Source organism: Lytechinus pictus, chromosome 5 (genome assembly GCF_037042905.1).
Source record: "Lytechinus pictus isolate F3 Inbred chromosome 5, Lp3.0, whole genome shotgun sequence".
NCBI lineage: Eukaryota > Metazoa > Echinodermata > Echinoidea > Temnopleuroida > Toxopneustidae > Lytechinus > Lytechinus pictus.
In genome coordinates, this window is record NC_087249.1 from 27,133,306 (window position 1) to 27,152,241 (window position 18,936).

The 18,936-nt window shown below is 37.7% G+C and overlaps 1 protein-coding gene across 2 annotated transcripts; it reads left to right on the forward strand.

The window, feature by feature from the left end:
* Positions 1–9,706: 9,706 nt before the first annotated feature.
* LOC129262197 (zinc finger protein 609-like) lies at positions 9,707–12,436 on the forward strand. 2 transcript variants are annotated; one of them, XM_054900275.2, is made up of 2 exons: positions 9,707–9,973; positions 10,253–12,436. In XM_054900275.2, the coding sequence occupies exon 2, from the start codon at positions 10,526–10,528 to the stop codon at positions 11,333–11,335; it is 810 nt and encodes a 269-aa protein (XP_054756250.2). In that variant the 5' UTR covers positions 9,707–9,973; positions 10,253–10,525; the 3' UTR covers positions 11,336–12,436. The 2 variants fall into 2 exon arrangements, with proteins under 2 accessions (XP_054756250.2, XP_063956199.1); XM_064100129.1 differs by lacking the exon at positions 9,707–9,973 and adding an exon at positions 10,069–10,136.
* Positions 12,437–18,936: the final 6,500 nt, after the last annotated feature.

The window sequence follows — 18,936 nt, forward strand, 5'->3', positions numbered from 1 at the left end:
TTATTGTGCTGTATGTAAACTATTCATTTTCTAAAATATGAGTATTATTTATGGAAGATTTAGAAAAGATGGTCATCGTAAAGCATTTACTTTGGAAAAATTTTCACGGGTCGACTGTCATGAGGGCAAAATCACCTGCTGCCCAAGATTACTTGAGCTATGGAATGAAAGATAGTGATTGTAATTAAATGAAATTGTGTTGAAATAGGAAGAGTATAATCAAGTATGAACAGTGCCTGGAACAGTACGCTATGTGGTGAGCTCAAGAAGACATATTAATTGCACTTGGCCTCTTAGCTCTGTTGGAGACAAGACCATCATTGTTCTCATTGTTGATGCCTTCTGCAGGGAAGTGAAATCGAGCTGAAAAGTGAGATTAGGACTTGTAAAATGAGAGAAAGAATGAAAGATAGGCAGTGAGAAAATGAGAGAAGCGGGAGGAAGAGAGACAAAAAGAAAGAGGGAGGTGAAAGAAAGGGGAGGAGAGAGGGGGAGAAAGACGGAGAGAAGAACAAAAAAAAAGAGTGTAAAAAAGGAAGAAAGAAAGAAAGGGGAGGAGAAAGACAAGATAGAAATAAAACTGGATCTTTCATCAAGATGATTGAATACTTTTGGGAGTGAAAGAAGGTAAGATAATGATGATAGAGGAAGGAAGTAAGAAAGAAGGTAAGACATTTTGTTTTTGAATATGAAGAGATTAATGAAAATAGAAACGAGCAAATGTCATGGAACCGTTTATGCTTTCTATTTCAGGTTCAAATCCGGCTTTTGTTACGTTCAAGACATAGTTGCATCCATTCTCATTTAATTTTGATCGTAAACGCTGATCATAAACTCAAAAGGTGCATTTACATTGGGCGTCTATCCAAATAGACAGTTCCTGGGTTCAGCCATCAATTCTAACTTGTTTAACTGACGTTATTACAAACTTGGTTTGAGTATAACAACATGATAAACAAAAATTCAAAAAAGGATGTGCCATAACTTCATCTCACCTCCCAGGGTAACGTAGCAAAAAAGAGGTATAAATATTTGAGGCCGTTCTCATTACGCTTTCTAAAACTAGTTTACTGGAAACCGATTCAGGAAACCACTTTGAAAATCGCTTTGCTAGCGTTCCCACTTGATCACATGAAAGTGGTTTTCAAAATCACTTTACGTAAAGCGCTCTTGTTGCTATGGAAACTCTCTCAGTGGGGTGACACGTTTCGCGCGAAATTTGAAACCGCAGCATAGGCATTCTACACCTGTCGTGTGGAGTAGCGGGCTCAAAATGTGCGAAGATCGCTTCCCGAAGAACGGTTGTGTCCTCACTTACGCTAAAACCAGTTTAACGAGGCAAAGCGATCTTGAAAACTACATCGCGAGGTGGTTTTCCAAACTGGTTTGGAAGATCGCTTCCAAGACCGCTTCGACCGTTCTCACTACGCGTTAAACTAGTTTCCACTAAACTAGTTTCCAGTAAACTAGTTTTAGGAACGTAGTGAGAACAGCCTCATACTCAGTGGAAGTTTGTATTTATGATGAGCGCTTCAAAAATGCTCATTCTGCCTTAAAGAGAAATTCCAGTAGTTGCAGTAAACACTGATTTCATGAGAAAGTCTGTAAAACCAGGCTTAATTGTCAGTATATCATCGAGGATCTAGATCTGGTACAGTTACATAAACTGAACTTTGTGAAATCTTGAAATCTACGCTGAATAATGTTCAGACTGAACTTCCTCAACACAGATAAGCGCACGTGGGACAGTGTATAATTATTGCTTTGAGCGTCGGGCCCGACGCTCTACCCGAATCCTGTGCTTATTTGCTGATTTCTCAGCAATTACACAATTTCTTCCAGAATCCTTTGGCACATGCGTTTTATTTATACAAACAGACACTTTGGTGGTCATTTCATTGGATTCTGTACGAACTCATTTTGATATCATTACCAAAACTAGCATTTACCTTTAACACAGAATGCATAAAGGCACCTCTAGTTTGAAGGGAGCTGTGTCTGGCAAGGATTGGTATGAGTGGTCTTTTTGTATTAAAAGACTTGATAGATATTGGTAAATGATATTTTTAGTTAGAGAATGATGGAAGATTGAAAGAGTATGGGAAGGATCAAGGTAAAACTAATATTGGTAAGGTAATGAAAGATGACGGAATGAGAGAAAAGTGGGAGGAAAAAAAGATGAAGAGAGAATGTAATGAAGAGTGAAAGAAAAAAAAGGAGGGGCAACCAAGATTAGAAGAAGGTGGAATTAATGACATGTATATGAGATGAAAATATTAGGAAAAAAAATATTGTTCAATGGTTACTTGGATATGATTGCATGGTGCAGCTAATATGAAGACAGATAGATAGCGAAGAAAAAAAGGCAATTGAGTGGATGAAGAAGGGGGAGAGGAATCCTGGTAGGGGGAGTTAAAGTGGTGGGAGAGACGGGAAGATATAGGCTTATGCATTTGTTTCATTAGATATAATGCAGGTGATCAATTGAGATGAGTCCTTGCTGTCTCTTGTCATTCTAACCCACTCCATTTGACAGATGGCACATAGTTAAAGGAGAATGCTCTCATCTTAGAATGGGAGAGAGAAAGGATCGCATCATCTCACTAATATGAGCCTGTTCACACTACTGTACAAAGCAACTCAAATTATTATCAAATGAATGAATTAATTACTTGTATATTTTTATTGAAGAAACTTTTAATGTGATGTACACATATTTCAGAAATATTACATCTGACATGCAAATTTCTGTGTTTGAGAGATTTTTAAAGTAGCAACCATAGAATGTTTACACTCTGCACCAAACAATGAATTTTCCTTGTCTGAATGGGGCACTGTCCCTGCGCATTTTATGGATGAATATATTCACTCTCATCATTGTGATCAGATTTATGGGAAGGTAAGTGATATGAAATAATGATAACATGGTGAGCAGAAGGGAGGGGATCATGGTGAATGATATCAATCATAATTCTGTGATTCAAGGAACTCGTCATATAGATTTGTGATAGTTTTATTCAGATGTTCCTCAGGCTTTGCAATCTTAACTTAAAGTTTATGAAAGACCTTATTTCATACAACCATTGCCATATCGAGCATGGAATTGATGAATCAAACTGCAATAATAGTTTGAAGAATTTTTTTCTTGATAGATGGAACATGTAGGGTTTCATTATTATTTGAAAAAAAATATGGGGGATTTTGTATTGGAAGAAGAATTTTCAGGTTCTTCTTGGACATCAAACTAGCAATAGTAGCATGGGCTTAGGTTCATGGTACTCGTAATCCGTAAACATTTTTTTTGGTGATTTTGTTATGCGGGAAACTGCTACCCCCCCCCCCCCCCCCCACACACACACATCAATGAATTAATAAGAATATAAATATGAAATTAAAAGATAGATAAAATAAAAGAATAGAAAAAATGAATGAATAAATATAAAACATGCCTGGTATCAATTCACTATAATGGTTATGGGAAACTATTAGGAGTTGAAGAGTACCTTCCTTTTATGAAACTGAACTGTCTAAAATCCTGATGGAAAAATCTAGATAAATGGGTGAAGCCAAAGCAAATACTACAGGGCATAAGTTGTTTTCAGGGCGGCCGTACCTTTTTTTTTCTTATAGAGAAGAGACCTCCAAAGATGCACTATGAATTGACTGGGTATCCACGTCCCTGCTCTGATCTTAAAACGATGCCCTTATTACATTGTGATATGAAGGTTCTCTCTTCACCGGTGGTAAAGGAAATATCCGAGGGAGAATTTTAGCTAAATATGCTTTACCATCGGGATGCAGGCACTCCAACAGCTGAGCATGTTCCCACGACCACAACTTAGCGATACAGAGCAATATAAGTCCTTTATATAAATATATATATATATATAGGCCTACCGTGTAAGCCAATATTCTACAGATCTGTGATTGAAATCATTGGAGGAAAACGAGCATTGTATACTAGGGATGTGAGAGTGCTCTCATGTCCCTGGTTATACTTATAAATGTTAGTGTGCATAGTATTAGCAGTGGGAACAGAGCCAAGTGTTTTTGTATCCCAGCGCCCAAAGCACTGCGGTGGCAGAAATTGATACGGCTGGGACAAATCCACCCCATGTTGAAGTTAAACGTCCAAAGTCACGCTTAGTCAACCTTCCTTGTCTTATATGCTGTTGCTAAATAGCTCGCTGAGAATTTGAAAATACTGCCTATAGATCTTTAAATATCTTTGATTGATGGAAGTCTTGCATCTATGAAGGCCTATGTGTAGGTGGTTGGATATTGAGTGGTGTAATTATGAATATTTATGTAGATTCTTTTCTTGTTAGTGTCAATTTAATAAGGAACTGAAACTACATCAATCCTGTTTCTCATCCACTCGAGAAAAACATATAAGACCCATTGACAAAGATTTGAATACATTACAAATTATTTATTGTTTTGCTTCATCGTAATGCGATTACTTCATGGATTTTGCAAAGTGTTCTGTAATATCTATCATTTGTAAAAGTTGCTGAAGTTCTTATTAATCTTGAGTAAAATTGTCAACTAGCCTAGCATCCTTAATTTAGACTTAAGAACTCGACAAAGTTTTATGAACATGGCCGAGATATGACTGTAAACTGAACTATAAGCTCTAGCCTTGCAGTGATGACCCTGAATTTGGCCCTTGCAGTTTTGCAGCGCTTGATGCAATCAGTTACTTTGTCATGCAATGTGATTCTACAGCAGTCTTTTGAATGTTTATAATAACCAAGGGTTCAGGGGAGCGTTTCATGAAAGGACTTGTCGGATGTTTTATCCGACAAGTCCCATTTTATCCGACAGTTACCATAATAACAGTACCTCTCAGCCAATCAACATCAGAGAAAGATGTCAGATCTGACAACTTGTCGGATGAAAATGTTGATGAAACACTCCCCAGGTACTTGAATTTTTGTTTCTTTCTTGTCCTGGGGAGTGTTTCATCAATATATTTGTCTGACAAGAAGTCATATCTGACAACTTTCCTTGATTCTGATTGGCTGAGAAGCACTTTCACTGTAGTAGCAGTCAGATAAAACATCTATCAAGTACTTCATGAAATGCTCTTCTGACTCTGACTAAAAAATAACAAGATATGATGAACATTGAACAATATTGATATATTTTAAAATTTGTTCTGTCAGTTATAATAATGTTCAGATGACAGTTAAAATTATACCAATTTCTCTTTTTTACAAGAAAGATCTTTCTTGTTAAAAAAAACACGTTTGTATAAGAAAGAAGTTTAGTTTGCAGAAATAATTGCTCATTCAGCTTTCTGCAGTCATTATCACCCCTTTTTCAGTATTTCCATGCTATCATTAAGATGAACAGGTTAAAATAGGCAAGGCTCAAACATGTATTTGCATTATTTATATTTGTGCATATGTTCTGAATATGGGTTTCTAGCATGATGTTTTTATATCAGGGAGAAAATATTTTGTAGAGCTGGACAAGGAATTTTTTTTTGGGGGGGTCTAAAGGTATGTTAAGACACTCACTGGGCCAATGACACCTCTGTGATATAGGCCTATACTGCCACTGTGCATGATGATGAGCATGATTACTAGTTCTTTTCTCATTGAGCTTTTGACTATCGCTTTATACAGTCGCTTTATACAGTTGTAAGTCTAATATCTCCATAGTTATATCAAGGATAGAAAGTACTTCATAATTGATGTGAAACCATGAATGAAACCAAATATCTGGTCATTGATGTCAGCAGAGGAGCATTGATGTTTGAAAATCACGATAAAGTTGTCAGACACATTGGTACTAGGTGTGTAAGCTTATTGAATAAAGACATGCATGATTACCTTGATTATTGTGCGGTTTATACCCCACCACAAAACAAAAGAGTCATAAAACTGATCTGTTTGTGGAAACGAAATTGAAATTACTGGCAGAACGTGACGGAAGGGTACACATCAGTGACTGAAAATTGATTGAGGTGTGCAAAATTATTTTTTGGAAGTTATTTAATCTTTTGTGAATGTGGAGACAGGGAAATGGTTGTTTGTGGTCGGGTATAAAAGATGGATAGTCGTTATCATTCTGATGACACATGGATGAAAAGATGGAGGTGGATAAAGAAAAATGGAAATTGAGCTTTCATCAATCACGGCTTGATCTACGTTACACAGCACAATCGGTGTCACGATTAAGCTCGTCAACAAAACCCTATTCCTCCCAAGAGATGGGGGTGCTGACAGGCCCCTTCTCCTCCCTCCAGCACCCCTGCTTATGGTATCATTTGGGGTATGCGTATTTACGGGGGAATGATGGAATCACACATGTAGGAAATGGATTGTTATGCCCCCAAAGAGACCGGATTGTCGCCTTATTACTTCAAATTAACGGAGAGGCAGAGTAGAGCTTTGTACTTTTGAAGAAAATAAAATCGTAATTCTATACTCCTTCATCTGCCATTGAGTTCATGTCATGGTGATAATGGTGAAATAAAGCGAAGAATATGATAGCCCTACCAATGTTGTTTTTGTAGATAAGAGAAAAAAAACAAAAGTAATTTCATTATGTCTTCTTTCTTTGGTTTGTGTCGGTTCATTGTTGATAAAAGATTTGGGTATACCTGCCCTGTTTTCATCAATCTCCCATTATAAATATGATAGGTGTATACAGATATAATTTCCAGACTATATTGCTTTTCATTTGATTTATTTTGGCATGGAGAGGTTAATTCATCTATTGGTTTCAATTTCACATCCATGATGCCAAAGATAAGGTTTGTTTTACGTCATCCCCACGGACTAGCTTCATGTCCAATTAATGTTTGGGTGTATTTGATACAAGATTAGTAATCAACAAGGTTTGAATTTGAACCTAATACGCAGGAACGTAGTTATCACTATCAGCAGCATGGCAGCAAACTGTTGTACAAAAGGAGGCATGCTATTGATATCAACCTTTTTGTGAATGAAACATATCAATGTTGAGAACCAGAAAGATGTAGGACCTAACTCCTTGACATTAATTTGATATTTTCTTGATCTCATTATATGTACTGTGTTGTGGGCACCTTTCATTGCCAGACACTTGATCACTCTCTTCCCCCTCTATTCCTTTTCATAAATTTACTTAATTATATTACTAATTATTATAATGTGGGTTGGTGCATGTCCAGACAAAGCGTCCATACTCCCTCCCCCCCCCCTCCCCTCAAACAAAATCCATGCTTATTTAATTGCCTATTTTGAATAAAGTCATTCATTGAAATTTTGTTCAAGAGTTAATGCTTCTTGGAACACTTTATCCGAGCAAAACATAAACATTCCATAAAAGATCCCAGGCTTCAGAACATGATAGCTGTGATCACATTGAAGGAAATGGCGCATTACCCGTCTTCGTTTGGACGGGTGTCGCTCAGCTAACAGAGCCTCATGTCTTAGTCATTTCTGGTCTTAGTCAGACGATATCGCAACAAAGAAATGCACATTGCTTCGGCAGTCAGTGACAAACATCAAGACTTAAAAAAAAATCTGTTTCATGTCTGAAATATCAACTCTGCAAATTTTCCAAAGTTATTTGTCAACAATTCTACATAAATTCTCTGGTTCACATCATGGTTGGAAATTGTATTCCCACTATTGAATGGAAAGGTTAACCTTCTATTTAACAAAAAAATAAGATGTGTAGACTTCAGTTCTTTCAGATAAAGTATGATGTTCACACCTCTTGTAGATATCAACTTAGCCTATATGTTGGCAGAGGTGTTGTTGACAAAAATCCTGTCATGCTGTATCTTGTTGGCCTCACTCGGCACAGACAAAGAGATTGATACTTTGTATATCTCAGTGTCTGTTAACTTCAATCTATTTGCATCACGCAGGGAAATAATATAAGCAAGTTTTGAACTTAAGTATTCTAACATATTTTTAGTGAAATTTTGGGGGTTATATCTTAATCTTTAGTATTTTATTTGTTAAAGGGATGGTCCAGGCTGGAAATATTTATATTTCAATGAATAGAGTAAAATTCACAGAGCAAATTGCTGAAAATTTGATCAAAATCGGATAACAAATAACAAAGTTATTGAATTTTAAAGATTTGCATTATTCTGGTGAAACAGTTGTAGGCATATCTTTATGAATATTCATTAGGTGGGCTGATGATGTCATATCTCCACTTTCTCTTTTGTATTTTATTATATGAAATTAGCTTTATTCAAAATTTTTCTACCAAAAACTAAAACAATTGGATTGACAACTGATTAAGTGCATTAGTTACTTATTGCCGCAACTTATTTCATCATAGTGTAGACGCATCATTTACACATGTATGAAGAAATTAAACTTTTATGATTTCATGTAATAACATAAGAAATGGGAAAGTGGAGATGTGACATCATCGGCCCACCTAATGAATATTCATGATGATGTGCATATAAGTGTTTTCACAAAATATTGATAAACTTTAAAATTCAATAACTTCGTTATTTGTTATCCGATTCTGATGAAATTTTCAACATTTTGCTCTGTGAATTTTACTTTATTTATTTAGGTATAAATATTTTCAGCCCGGACCATCCCTTTAAAATTGTGAATCGGTTAAGCCATTTGAAGCAATTCCTACATGGGATGTTATTTTTATCCACGGGATGTTATTTTTATCCACAGGAAAAGGGGTGTATTAGTTGTTTTTCAAAATGCATACTTTCGCCTGAGAATGAGATGTCTATTATTTAAAGGGGGGTTGTGGTTTAGATTCAGACTTGGATATGGTTCTGAGGGTTCCCATAAACCCAGTGCGCAGGGGGAAGCCCTTGGCAATCTTTCAGGGGGGTAGAGGTGCTGTGATATACCTCTCACTCACCCGTTTCCTCTTCCTATAACAGGTGCTCCCGTCTGAACCTAATTCCCCTCTTTCCTTACCTTTTATTCTCTCACTTGGAATTTGTCTGTCTCCACATCTAATCCTCTTCTCATCACCTTCCTTATGCTCTACATGAATTGAATGGGGCCAGCCAAAGAGGCCGAAGGAACTCACTTGTAACCTCTTCGGCTTTTATCCTATTGTTATTCATGACAGCTGTATAGAATGCAACAGAGACCTAATTTGATAGCCATTTAGTCATTTTATGAAGCGCTCTGAACTGTTTGTATCATTTCCACTGGGAGTTGCTTAATTATGAGAAGTAAAAGCCTCTGATGGACAACTAATTGCTTCTTAATTGAATTAAAGTGAACATATATAAATTTTAATCAGTTTATTCAGGTTTTGAATGGAGGTCAAGAACAAAGCACTCTTCTCTTTTCTGTCTTGCCTAGACAAGTGTCATTGAGATCAATGTAGCATTATTTGGATTCAAGCTTCCATATTTTGTTTCAATATTTGCTTGAATGCCATTGATATTGTTATACCCATAAACTTGAGAATAATAACAGATGCCAATTTGCCCAAGCATGAGAGCAAATAGTCTCCCTTTTCAATGCTACTATTCAGAACTGTTGTGTTGGCTTGTGAGAAAATGGTGTGTGTTTTACCACCAAGGGATTAGTTTTTAAACTGGCTTACAAAAGAAAATTGGGAAAGGAAGCTGCTTTGATTAAATCATCATTTTTACAGCATTCATATTTTCATCTATTTGCCCATGTATTTTTTTATAGGAATAATAATGGGAGCATTCCAAACAGCATATTGTAATTGTTGATAGGAGTCAAAACTGTTTGACAATGATGAACTAGAAAGATTTCTAACAGTCTGCAGATCGTCTGACAATGAACACAGGGCCTCATTGGGAAGGTCAGTCAAGGTGACTGTATAAACTTGCAAAATGCTTCTAGTCGCAGTGAACTAGACTGTAAACAACTTCTGCGCTTTATAGGAAGGATTCATTGGGTTTGGAAGATAAGACTAGGAGGTTGTATGACAAGTCAGTAATCGGATTACCTGGATTGTTTGCAAAGAATGATGAGCATTGCCCTTTAAAGAGGTGATTAAGGAAGATAATAGCATTATTTTTGTTCATGGGGATTAAGAGTGGGTGAGGAGGTCTTGTGTGGAGGCTACCTCCTACCTGTGTGAGAAAGCAAATAGCGAACCACTCACACAACAGGAAATTTCACCTGTCAACTAATGCCTGCTCAATGTGTACTGTGAGTGTGTGTGTGTTTGAAGGGAATATTTCCACCTCTTTTGATCGAATGGGGTGCTGAGATGATGGTGTAAAGCTGGTATTTCAACATTCTTTGTTCATTTCTGTGTTTTGCAGGTGCAGTGACTTGTTTGGATTTATACTCACTGGATCTCTCCCAAGTTCTTGGAGCCTATGGTGTTGAATATGTGCAAAAGTGATACAGCAATCTGATATCAGTAGTGATTTTGTGTCCCGACCAGAGTTTTGGCTTCTTGATTGCTGTCTGTGCTCCCGTAGCCCAGATGTGATCGTTACCAGCCTTACCGAAGAAGGTGTCACAGTGCGGCTCTTTGTCGCACTCCACACGATAGCTTACTCCAAAAGGCATCTCGGCCCGAGTGTCACAAGATGGACAGTAGCCACACTCGGGACGATACCAATGCACCAAGTTACGACAGCAGCGACGAGTGGGAGATAGGATTGGGTAATCTCATCATCGACCTTGATGCTGATCTGGAGAAAGATGGTCACCATGAAGGTGCTCCTGCGCATCTGGATGCCAGCCCCATGAAGGTCGGCAAGATGAAGATCAAACGCAAAGTTAGCAGTAGTATCACCAAAGGTGAAGGGGTGTCTCCTATCACCGTTCGCAAGGACTCGAATGCAAGCACAGGATCCTCGCCCACTATGGACGATGTATCTGGCACTTACGCCTCTCCGGATCGGTCGGGGAGGACCGAAGACCTGATTGGAAAACCGATTAAGATTGTTGCAGCACCCTGCACCCAGAGTGGAAGTAGCAATAGCAGTGGTGCGAAGCGAGAGATGAATCCCGGGTTAAAACTTGATAAGCTTGTCCCGAACCTTGCAATTAAACCCATGGCAACCATGAGCAACACGTCGCAGTTAAAGACTCCCAGTACGAACCTTCTCAACCCCTCTCCTGCTACCACGTCTATACCCCCTCAGAACACCCCTCCAACCAGACCTAGCACCCTGCACCTTCCTGGAGAAGGGAACAGTCAACAGAAGAGCCCTGGTGAGGAGGGGGAAGGAGAGGAGGTTAACAGTAAGAAGACAAAAATGGAGAAAGACTGTAAGGTGGATGGTGCAGTCGGGAAGAGGAGTGGAGAGGCCAGCTGTAGTGGAAGGAAACATGGAGGAAAGAAGGCTAAGGTTGATAAGGTAATAACTTTATTCTCATTTTACATTAATTGATTTTTGCATCCTCTATGTCTGTTGGGTCATGTTTAGTATTTTGCTAATTTATTTGTGAGTTTTAATTTTTGTGCCTTATCCTCTTCTCTACCATTACTGTTCCTCTTCGTTTTATCTGTTCATATTTTTTTACTATCACTACATTTACATTTTTTTTAAATTATTACTTTTTGTAAATTACAAAAAATAGAAAACAGTATCTTTTAGACAAATCCGCACATGATATTAAGCCATAATGAAGAAGTTGCTTGTATTTATTTGTTTTGAATCTGAAAGCATTACTTGCAAAATAGGCCTGGGATGTTATCCACTGAAGCAGTCATTCAGGTTTAGCTTCTCTGAAAGTCAAATGCACTTGAGTGTCATCCCACGTTTCTCGCTTGGAGTGGCTGATTAGGTTCAACCTCACAACATCCCACGTTCAATCCCAAGAATGTGATAATAGACCTCATAATCACTTGTGAAGGGCCTTCAGCTTATCGCCGCTTTGCACCCATTTCATTCAGAGTTGCTGTCTCCCATGTTGCATGATTCGCCGCCGCAGTAGATGAATGATAATCATTTCCAATTTCCTTCCGTCTTTTACTGATGGGTCAATTTGCCATGTTTTGGGAATCAGGGGAAGGGGAGACCTCAGAGAAATTACAATTATTTCATGGTATTGATTCACTATTGAAACAAATTAGCTTTTAATTGTTATTCTCATGAATGAGGCCTACGTAGCATGTGCAGATCATTGATAGAATTGGAAATCCTTACATAGGTAATCAGATACACAGGGTGATAATTTTTTTAAAGTAATCGGTAATGATGATTATCGTGTCATGTACCACCATTGATAATAGTTAATAGTACTTTGTAAACCTAATCTTCACACCTCTCGGAATTGGGAAAGCATTCAAGAAGAATTTTTTTTCAAAATGAATACATTCTGTAAAATTCCTTACAGGCTAAATGGGAATGTATGGCTGTTTTCTGATCAAATATTACTTGGCTTCAGCCTGCTTGCTGAGGGATCAAGAGGGATAGGTGGTGTGTCACCCTGTATAAGCTTACCCTAAATCTAGGGGTCATTCAGAGGGGGAGTGTGCTACTCATTTCCTTAATGGTGCAGTGCCAGTCTTTACAACCAACAAGCTATCTTTTAGCCTGCCAAGCTCCAATAGAGGCTGTTCACACCGCAAGGGGGGACCGTGGGCGGACCGTGGATCGCGCTATCGTAGCGCGATCCACGGTCCGCCCATTGGCATTCGCCGGATTCACACCGCAGTGAGATAGCGCGGTCTATCGTAGCACCCCCTTTTTTGAGAGGTCCTGTTGCCATGACGTGACGTCATGAGGTCAGAGCGGTCAAAGATTTCGCGCGCTATTAATTACGAACCCGTACTAGTTAGTTGAGAGCTCGATATCGCTGTGCCTATTATGCTAGCCGGCCTACGTTTATTTCATGGCGTTGTATACATTGTGCATGTATTTCTAATTTGATTAAAGGACAAGTCCACCCCAACAAAAAGTTGATTTGAATAAAAAGAGAAAAATCCAACAAGCATAACACTGAAAATTTCATCAAAATCGGATGTAAAATAAAAAAGTTATGACATTTTAAAGTTTCGCTTAATTTCACAAAACAGTTATATGCACATCCTGGCTTATATGCAAATGAGGAGACTATGACGTCATCCACTCACTATTTCTTTTGTATTTTATTGTATGAAATATGAAATATTCTAATTTTCTCCTCATTGTCAAGTGATACAAAGATTAATTCCTCCCTGAACATGTGGTATTAGCATTGTTTAATACTATATGGTTCAGTCAAGTTGGTCCTTATTGTCAAATATATAAAAAATGAAATATTGTATAATTCAAACAATAAAAAAACAAAAGAAATAGTGAGTGATGGACATCATCGACTGACTCACCTAGTTGTGCATATCACTGTTTTGTGAAAAATAAGCGAAACTTTAAAATGTCATAACTTTCTTATTTTACATCCGATTTTGATGAAATTTTCAGCACCAGGCTAGTTTGATATTTCTTTATTTATTCATATTAGCATTTTCCTTGGGTGGACTTGACCTTTAATCTAGATTCTAGACTCTTGTATTTTAACTGTGTTTGTGGACGTGATCACAGCAGGATCGCAGCACGATGACTTCCGGCGTGCTATCGTAGCTCGGGTTCACACCGGCAGAGATAGCGCGATCTAGCGCGCGCTAGACCGCGCTATCTCTCGTGGACCACCCCCAAAAGGTGCTCCAGTGGCACGCCGTTTTGGCTCGCCGTGGCTCGCTGTTAGGCGGACCGAAACGACGTTGTACCTTCCACACCGCAGAGATAGCGCGATCTAGCGCGCGCTAGATCGTGCTATCTCTGCCGGTCTGAACAGGCTCATAGTCACATCATGTTTCCCCTGCCATAAACTTGTAAAATAACCTGGTTCTGTATATTCAGGAAATAATATTTAAATCCATTAGAATAGAAAATTCCATCAATTAAACCCAGCTTTTAAATATTTTTTTTGACAGGCTTATCTCTTATTTTTCTGATGAGGAAATATTATAATAGTTGGCTACTTCAAATATTAACATTAAACCTTGGAATGTCGTAGATTGATACGTTTTTATGACAAGAAAGTCCCCCATTAGCTTTTTCTACAGGTTAATGCATTCTATTTTGTTATTGTTATTTTGCTATTAAAGAAGGTTGGAGGGCAGATTAGATCCAGTATTATTTATTGAGAATTGTTGGAGTTACATAACAATAGGAATTAATCAGGCTGGTGACCTAAAAGGCCACAGTGATCAGACTGATTGAATAAAGTGGTCATTAAATAGGCAATAGAGTTGTTTATGATGCCAGCTTGTATGCCTTCACACTCCTTTTTAAATATTGTCAATTCACCGGGTAGAAATCATCTAATTGCTTTAAAGATATTTAGCCTGAGCATTCAGACCATTAGAATTATTATATACCTGGAATTTATATTTTATATCCTGTTTTGTTTGGTGTTATGGGAGCTTTCTCACTTTGCATAATTTCCTTATACAGTTTTCAATGTACTGCAGATTAGCGTTCTGTACATTTTCTTCTAGTGTGAACACACCAAATCCTGACGGAGGGCAAATTCTTGTGTACTTACATGGATGAGTGCACACAGCTTAATACTGAAATGATTTGTGATGTACCTTCTTTTGTATTCAGATGTACCGCAAAACTTTTCATTTTATAGGCTTGAATTACCTGTGGAGGGATTAGAAAGATTGATATCTGTGAAATTTTAATGACATGAAACATTTTAATTGTTAGATTGAAGAAGTTACTCTGGGGGATAATACTTTGTGTGAAAGGTGTTTATGGGGGAGGTTTGGAAGTTGAATGGGTTGTTTATCAGACAGGGGGAAGCCAGCTTACTTCCAATTGTTGATATATTTGAGTGACTTATTTCAGTGGAATAAAATGAAAATATGTCTGAGCCAATTTCAGCCAGTAAGATAAACAATTCTAGGACTCTGCTCTAAAGCTATCTATAGGTGGTTTCAGACCGCCTCGAAGTTCCAGGTATTTTCTGATCGGGAAATTTACCCCGATCAGAAAATACCAGGTCATTTTGGAAATGTGAAAGCAAATTATGCGTTATCTCCCGGAAAGAAAATACCCGCTAAATAGTAGGTAAAGTACTTGTCAAGATTACGAGAACTTTCGCAGGGATTTTTTCAAGGTTGCAGGTATTTTGGCAATGTGGAAGCAAATTATGATGGCTAAATAAAAATGCTTGAGCAGTTTGTACACAAATTTGACTTTGCAAATATGCCCAGAAACGATGATTAAACATGCAAGGTCTGGAAAACAAATTTTTCCATGTCTTGACTCCATCATCCTTGAGATTTTTGCATTTGTTTAAAATATCAGGCCCTCTTCGTTGCTATTCATTGCTATGAATACAATTGAGTTCATTTGTGTCTTTCATCATCATGCCAGCATGAATTGCAGTTCTTCATGAGCCAGCTGTGAGGTACCTATCTTGGGACCTTTACCATCGAACTGGACAAGCGCAAGCTACGGGTAGCCTTTGGATTATGACATTTTGTCTTATGACATTTTGTCGGGAGGGCAAATCTCTCTGGACTTTGTTGATTGCTGATTCATTGGACGATTCATTTCTCCTGCCTACTATTACATTTTATCAACCCTTTTCTGTCTGTCCAGGAGACTACTGCTTTTCTAACCCTGTTCGCATGTATCCTCTTGATCTGGACCAATTTGTTAGTGGAAACAGATTCAGGAAAGTGACAAATGTGAAAGGTCCTTTCTTTCCCAATCTTTTATTTACTGTGAGAAAACTGGGGAAGAAGGGGTATACCAAGCCACAGAGTGGGTTGTCAGGTCAAATTTCCTGACTGGTTTACCACACTCCTACAGTACTTCCTACCTGTGCCTGTTGCCTGGTTATTTTTCCATTCATGTCTCATCGCACTTCAAACCCCCTGGTCAGACAGAAAAACCCTTGTGTTTTTTCAATGATTTTTATATTTAAGTACCATAAAAAATCTAAAATTTTCATGAATGATGAAGACCTGCTGCAAAATATGGACTTGGCCCTCTGATGTTAGAAGAAACTTCACATGCTAGTTTGTGTAGGTCAGAATTCATGTGCATGTTCTACTTGCTTTGTTTTGCTCTTCCACATTTTCAACATAATTATGATTTTTTTATTCTTTGAAAAATTTCCATGTAATTTAATATTCCTATCCATATGCTATTAACTTTCCAAGAAATATAATATAATCACACTCACTCCAGATTTTAATGCCTAAATGGTCAAATCACTCTTTCCCCCGTATTTAGTCATAAAATTGTGATCAATATTGTATGATTTATTAAAGGTTCTGAACTGACGAAATTCAATGCAGTTTTTTAAACTTGACCTATGTCTTAATTTATTTCACAAATAAAATGGTATGATGGGGGAGGGTGGGATCAGTCATTCACACAGTCAAAGTATCAGGGACTAATGAGCAATATGTACAATGATAAACTGCAAATCTGTACAATATTTTCAGTTATCAGTTGATGGGCCTACATGTACATGTATTATTTACACTCTGGAGATCAGCTAATAAGTTATGGCATCCAATTTTTCCTTTAATAGTTTGAAGTTACAAAGTTGGATTTCTTGAAGGTTGTAGTCAATGGAATCTTTATCTTTGAATCAAGCTCTTATAGGAGGCACATTTCCAGGATATGTAGCGTAAGTCTCCTGATAATCACCTTTAGCTAGTATGACTAAAGTGATTCAAACTGGCCATTATTATACCCTTTTTACACACGCTAAAATTTCCTTAACCCCGTACTATAGGTGGGGCTAAATTGCCATTTAGCCCCACCTATAGTACGGGGTTAAGCTTAGCCCACTTTCTTTTTACACAGCATTTTTGCAAAGTGGGCTAACCCCACCTTTAGTACGGGATTATTTGGCCCTGCAAAAAAGCAGGGTTATCCCAGCAATTGCGGTGCTAAGAGCGATAGTACGGGGTTAAGATCGCTAGTGTAAAACGAAAGTGGGCTAAGCTTAACCCCGTACTATAGGTGGGGCTAAATGGCAATTTGGCCCCACCTATAGTACGGGGTTAAGGAAATTGTAGCGTGTGTAAAATGGTACGAGTGAAGTACTTGTACTACGAATGATCGACAAAAACCACTAGTCCGGGGTTAGCGAGTTTCGTGTGTAAAAAGCAAGCATTCCTTATCCGGGGTTAGCAATAACAATTTGGCATGTGTAAAAAGGAAAAAAAATAGTACGGGGTTAAGGATAGTACGGGGTTAGCGATAGTCCGGGGTTAAGAAAATCCTGTGTAAAAAGGGTATTATAGTACTGTGAAGTGTGGTTGATGAGTTTCCTTGGAAGGGAATTAATATCCAATCCCCTCATGCATACAATCTAAAGTAATTTGTCAACAAAAAGCCTCTTAATTTACGAACTAAAGTAAGTTTACAAAGGAATATCTGATCCTTAAAATGCTCTTTAACATTAACAATGTTCATTCTTCTTCCAATTCATTATCACAGTCTCTCAATTAGGCCTACGTTTTGTTATCATATTTATAACTACCAGGAAAATGGTCTTGAGCACTCAATATTATTTCAAGGAAGACTCTTGTAATAATGCAGAGACAGGGTTACAATTTTTGTTGTGTTCACACTTGATAAGTTCCTGGAGAGTGGGAGGACTTGAAGTATACAAAACATTTCTGAAAGAATATATATTTAGATTGAATGAGAAGTTTGAAGATCATTATACCTGTGATTGAGTAGGAGTAAAGACGAGTATAGTAGTGGTATTATGAAGATCATACTGTGCTTTCATCACTTTATCCCTCATGCCTACATTTGGTTTGGGTTTGCCACATAGGTGGTTTCAGACCACCTTCGGAGATCGTCAGTTCCAGGTATTTTCTGATCGGGAAATTTACCCCGAACAAAAAATACCAGGTTATTTTGGAAATGTGAAAGCAAATGACGCGTAATCTCCCCAAAAGAAAATATTAAATAGTAGGTACAAAATTACGAGAACTCTCTTGGGATTTTTCCAAGGTCGCAGGTATTTGGCAATGTGAAAGCAAATTACGGGAACTTTTAGCACAGCGTGTAGTAGGGCGAGGGCGCCGTGGGTGGCTGCTGAGCTAGCGATTTTGATTTTCGCGCCTTGCTTGCTTATCAGACCATATACTGCGCATGCTCGTAACTTCAGGAACTTATCCCGAAGGGTATGTTTGGGGGCGGTGTGAATGTGGGAATAATTAACAGGTATTTACTTTTGCCTGAAAATAGTTCTTGTAATTTAACAGGGATTTTTTTTTTATCGAGATGGTTTGAAATCTGCATACTGCAACAGTAGCACCAAGTAGCACAGCATCTCACCTGAGATCAGAAATTATCTGAGATGCATCCACACTAAAGCCAATTTTCAAGAAAAGATTATGAAAAGTCTATTCATTGAGTAGAGTTATTGAATAAAGTTATTTTTTGGACATAAAAAAAATGGCTTCTAAAAAATATGAAAATCCAAATGATGAAAATAAAGACATGGGTAAATAACTGAAAAAACCTATGTTATATTGATGTTAAGTAAAAAAATATATGGCTAAAAATTTTCTTCAAACTATCCAGCTCTTTGGGAAAATACGGGAGGAATAACCTCTTATTGTTTTATATATCAGGCATAGTGATTTATATGATATTTATGGTATCCATTGATGTTAAACAATTATGTGTTTGTCCTTTTGATGATACCGTAATGTCCTTATTTTCATGCAAATGTCAGTAAAAAAATTGGCATAAACATTCATTGTGGCTTGTCATTGTGCAATTATTTTTTTTCACTGCATAACACATATCTTTATTAAAAGAAAAAATTTCACTGTCTAAATGCCATCTTCTGTGAAATGAAGTTTGTTCAATGTAGAGTTGAAGCAGTGTGAACACATCTAGTCTTAATTTCTGTCTCTGTCAACATCTACTAGATAGTGATGCACTGATTGAACCAGGGGGGAATAATTAAGAGAGTCTGTTTTTCTCCCTCGATCGTGTTTTCAAAATCA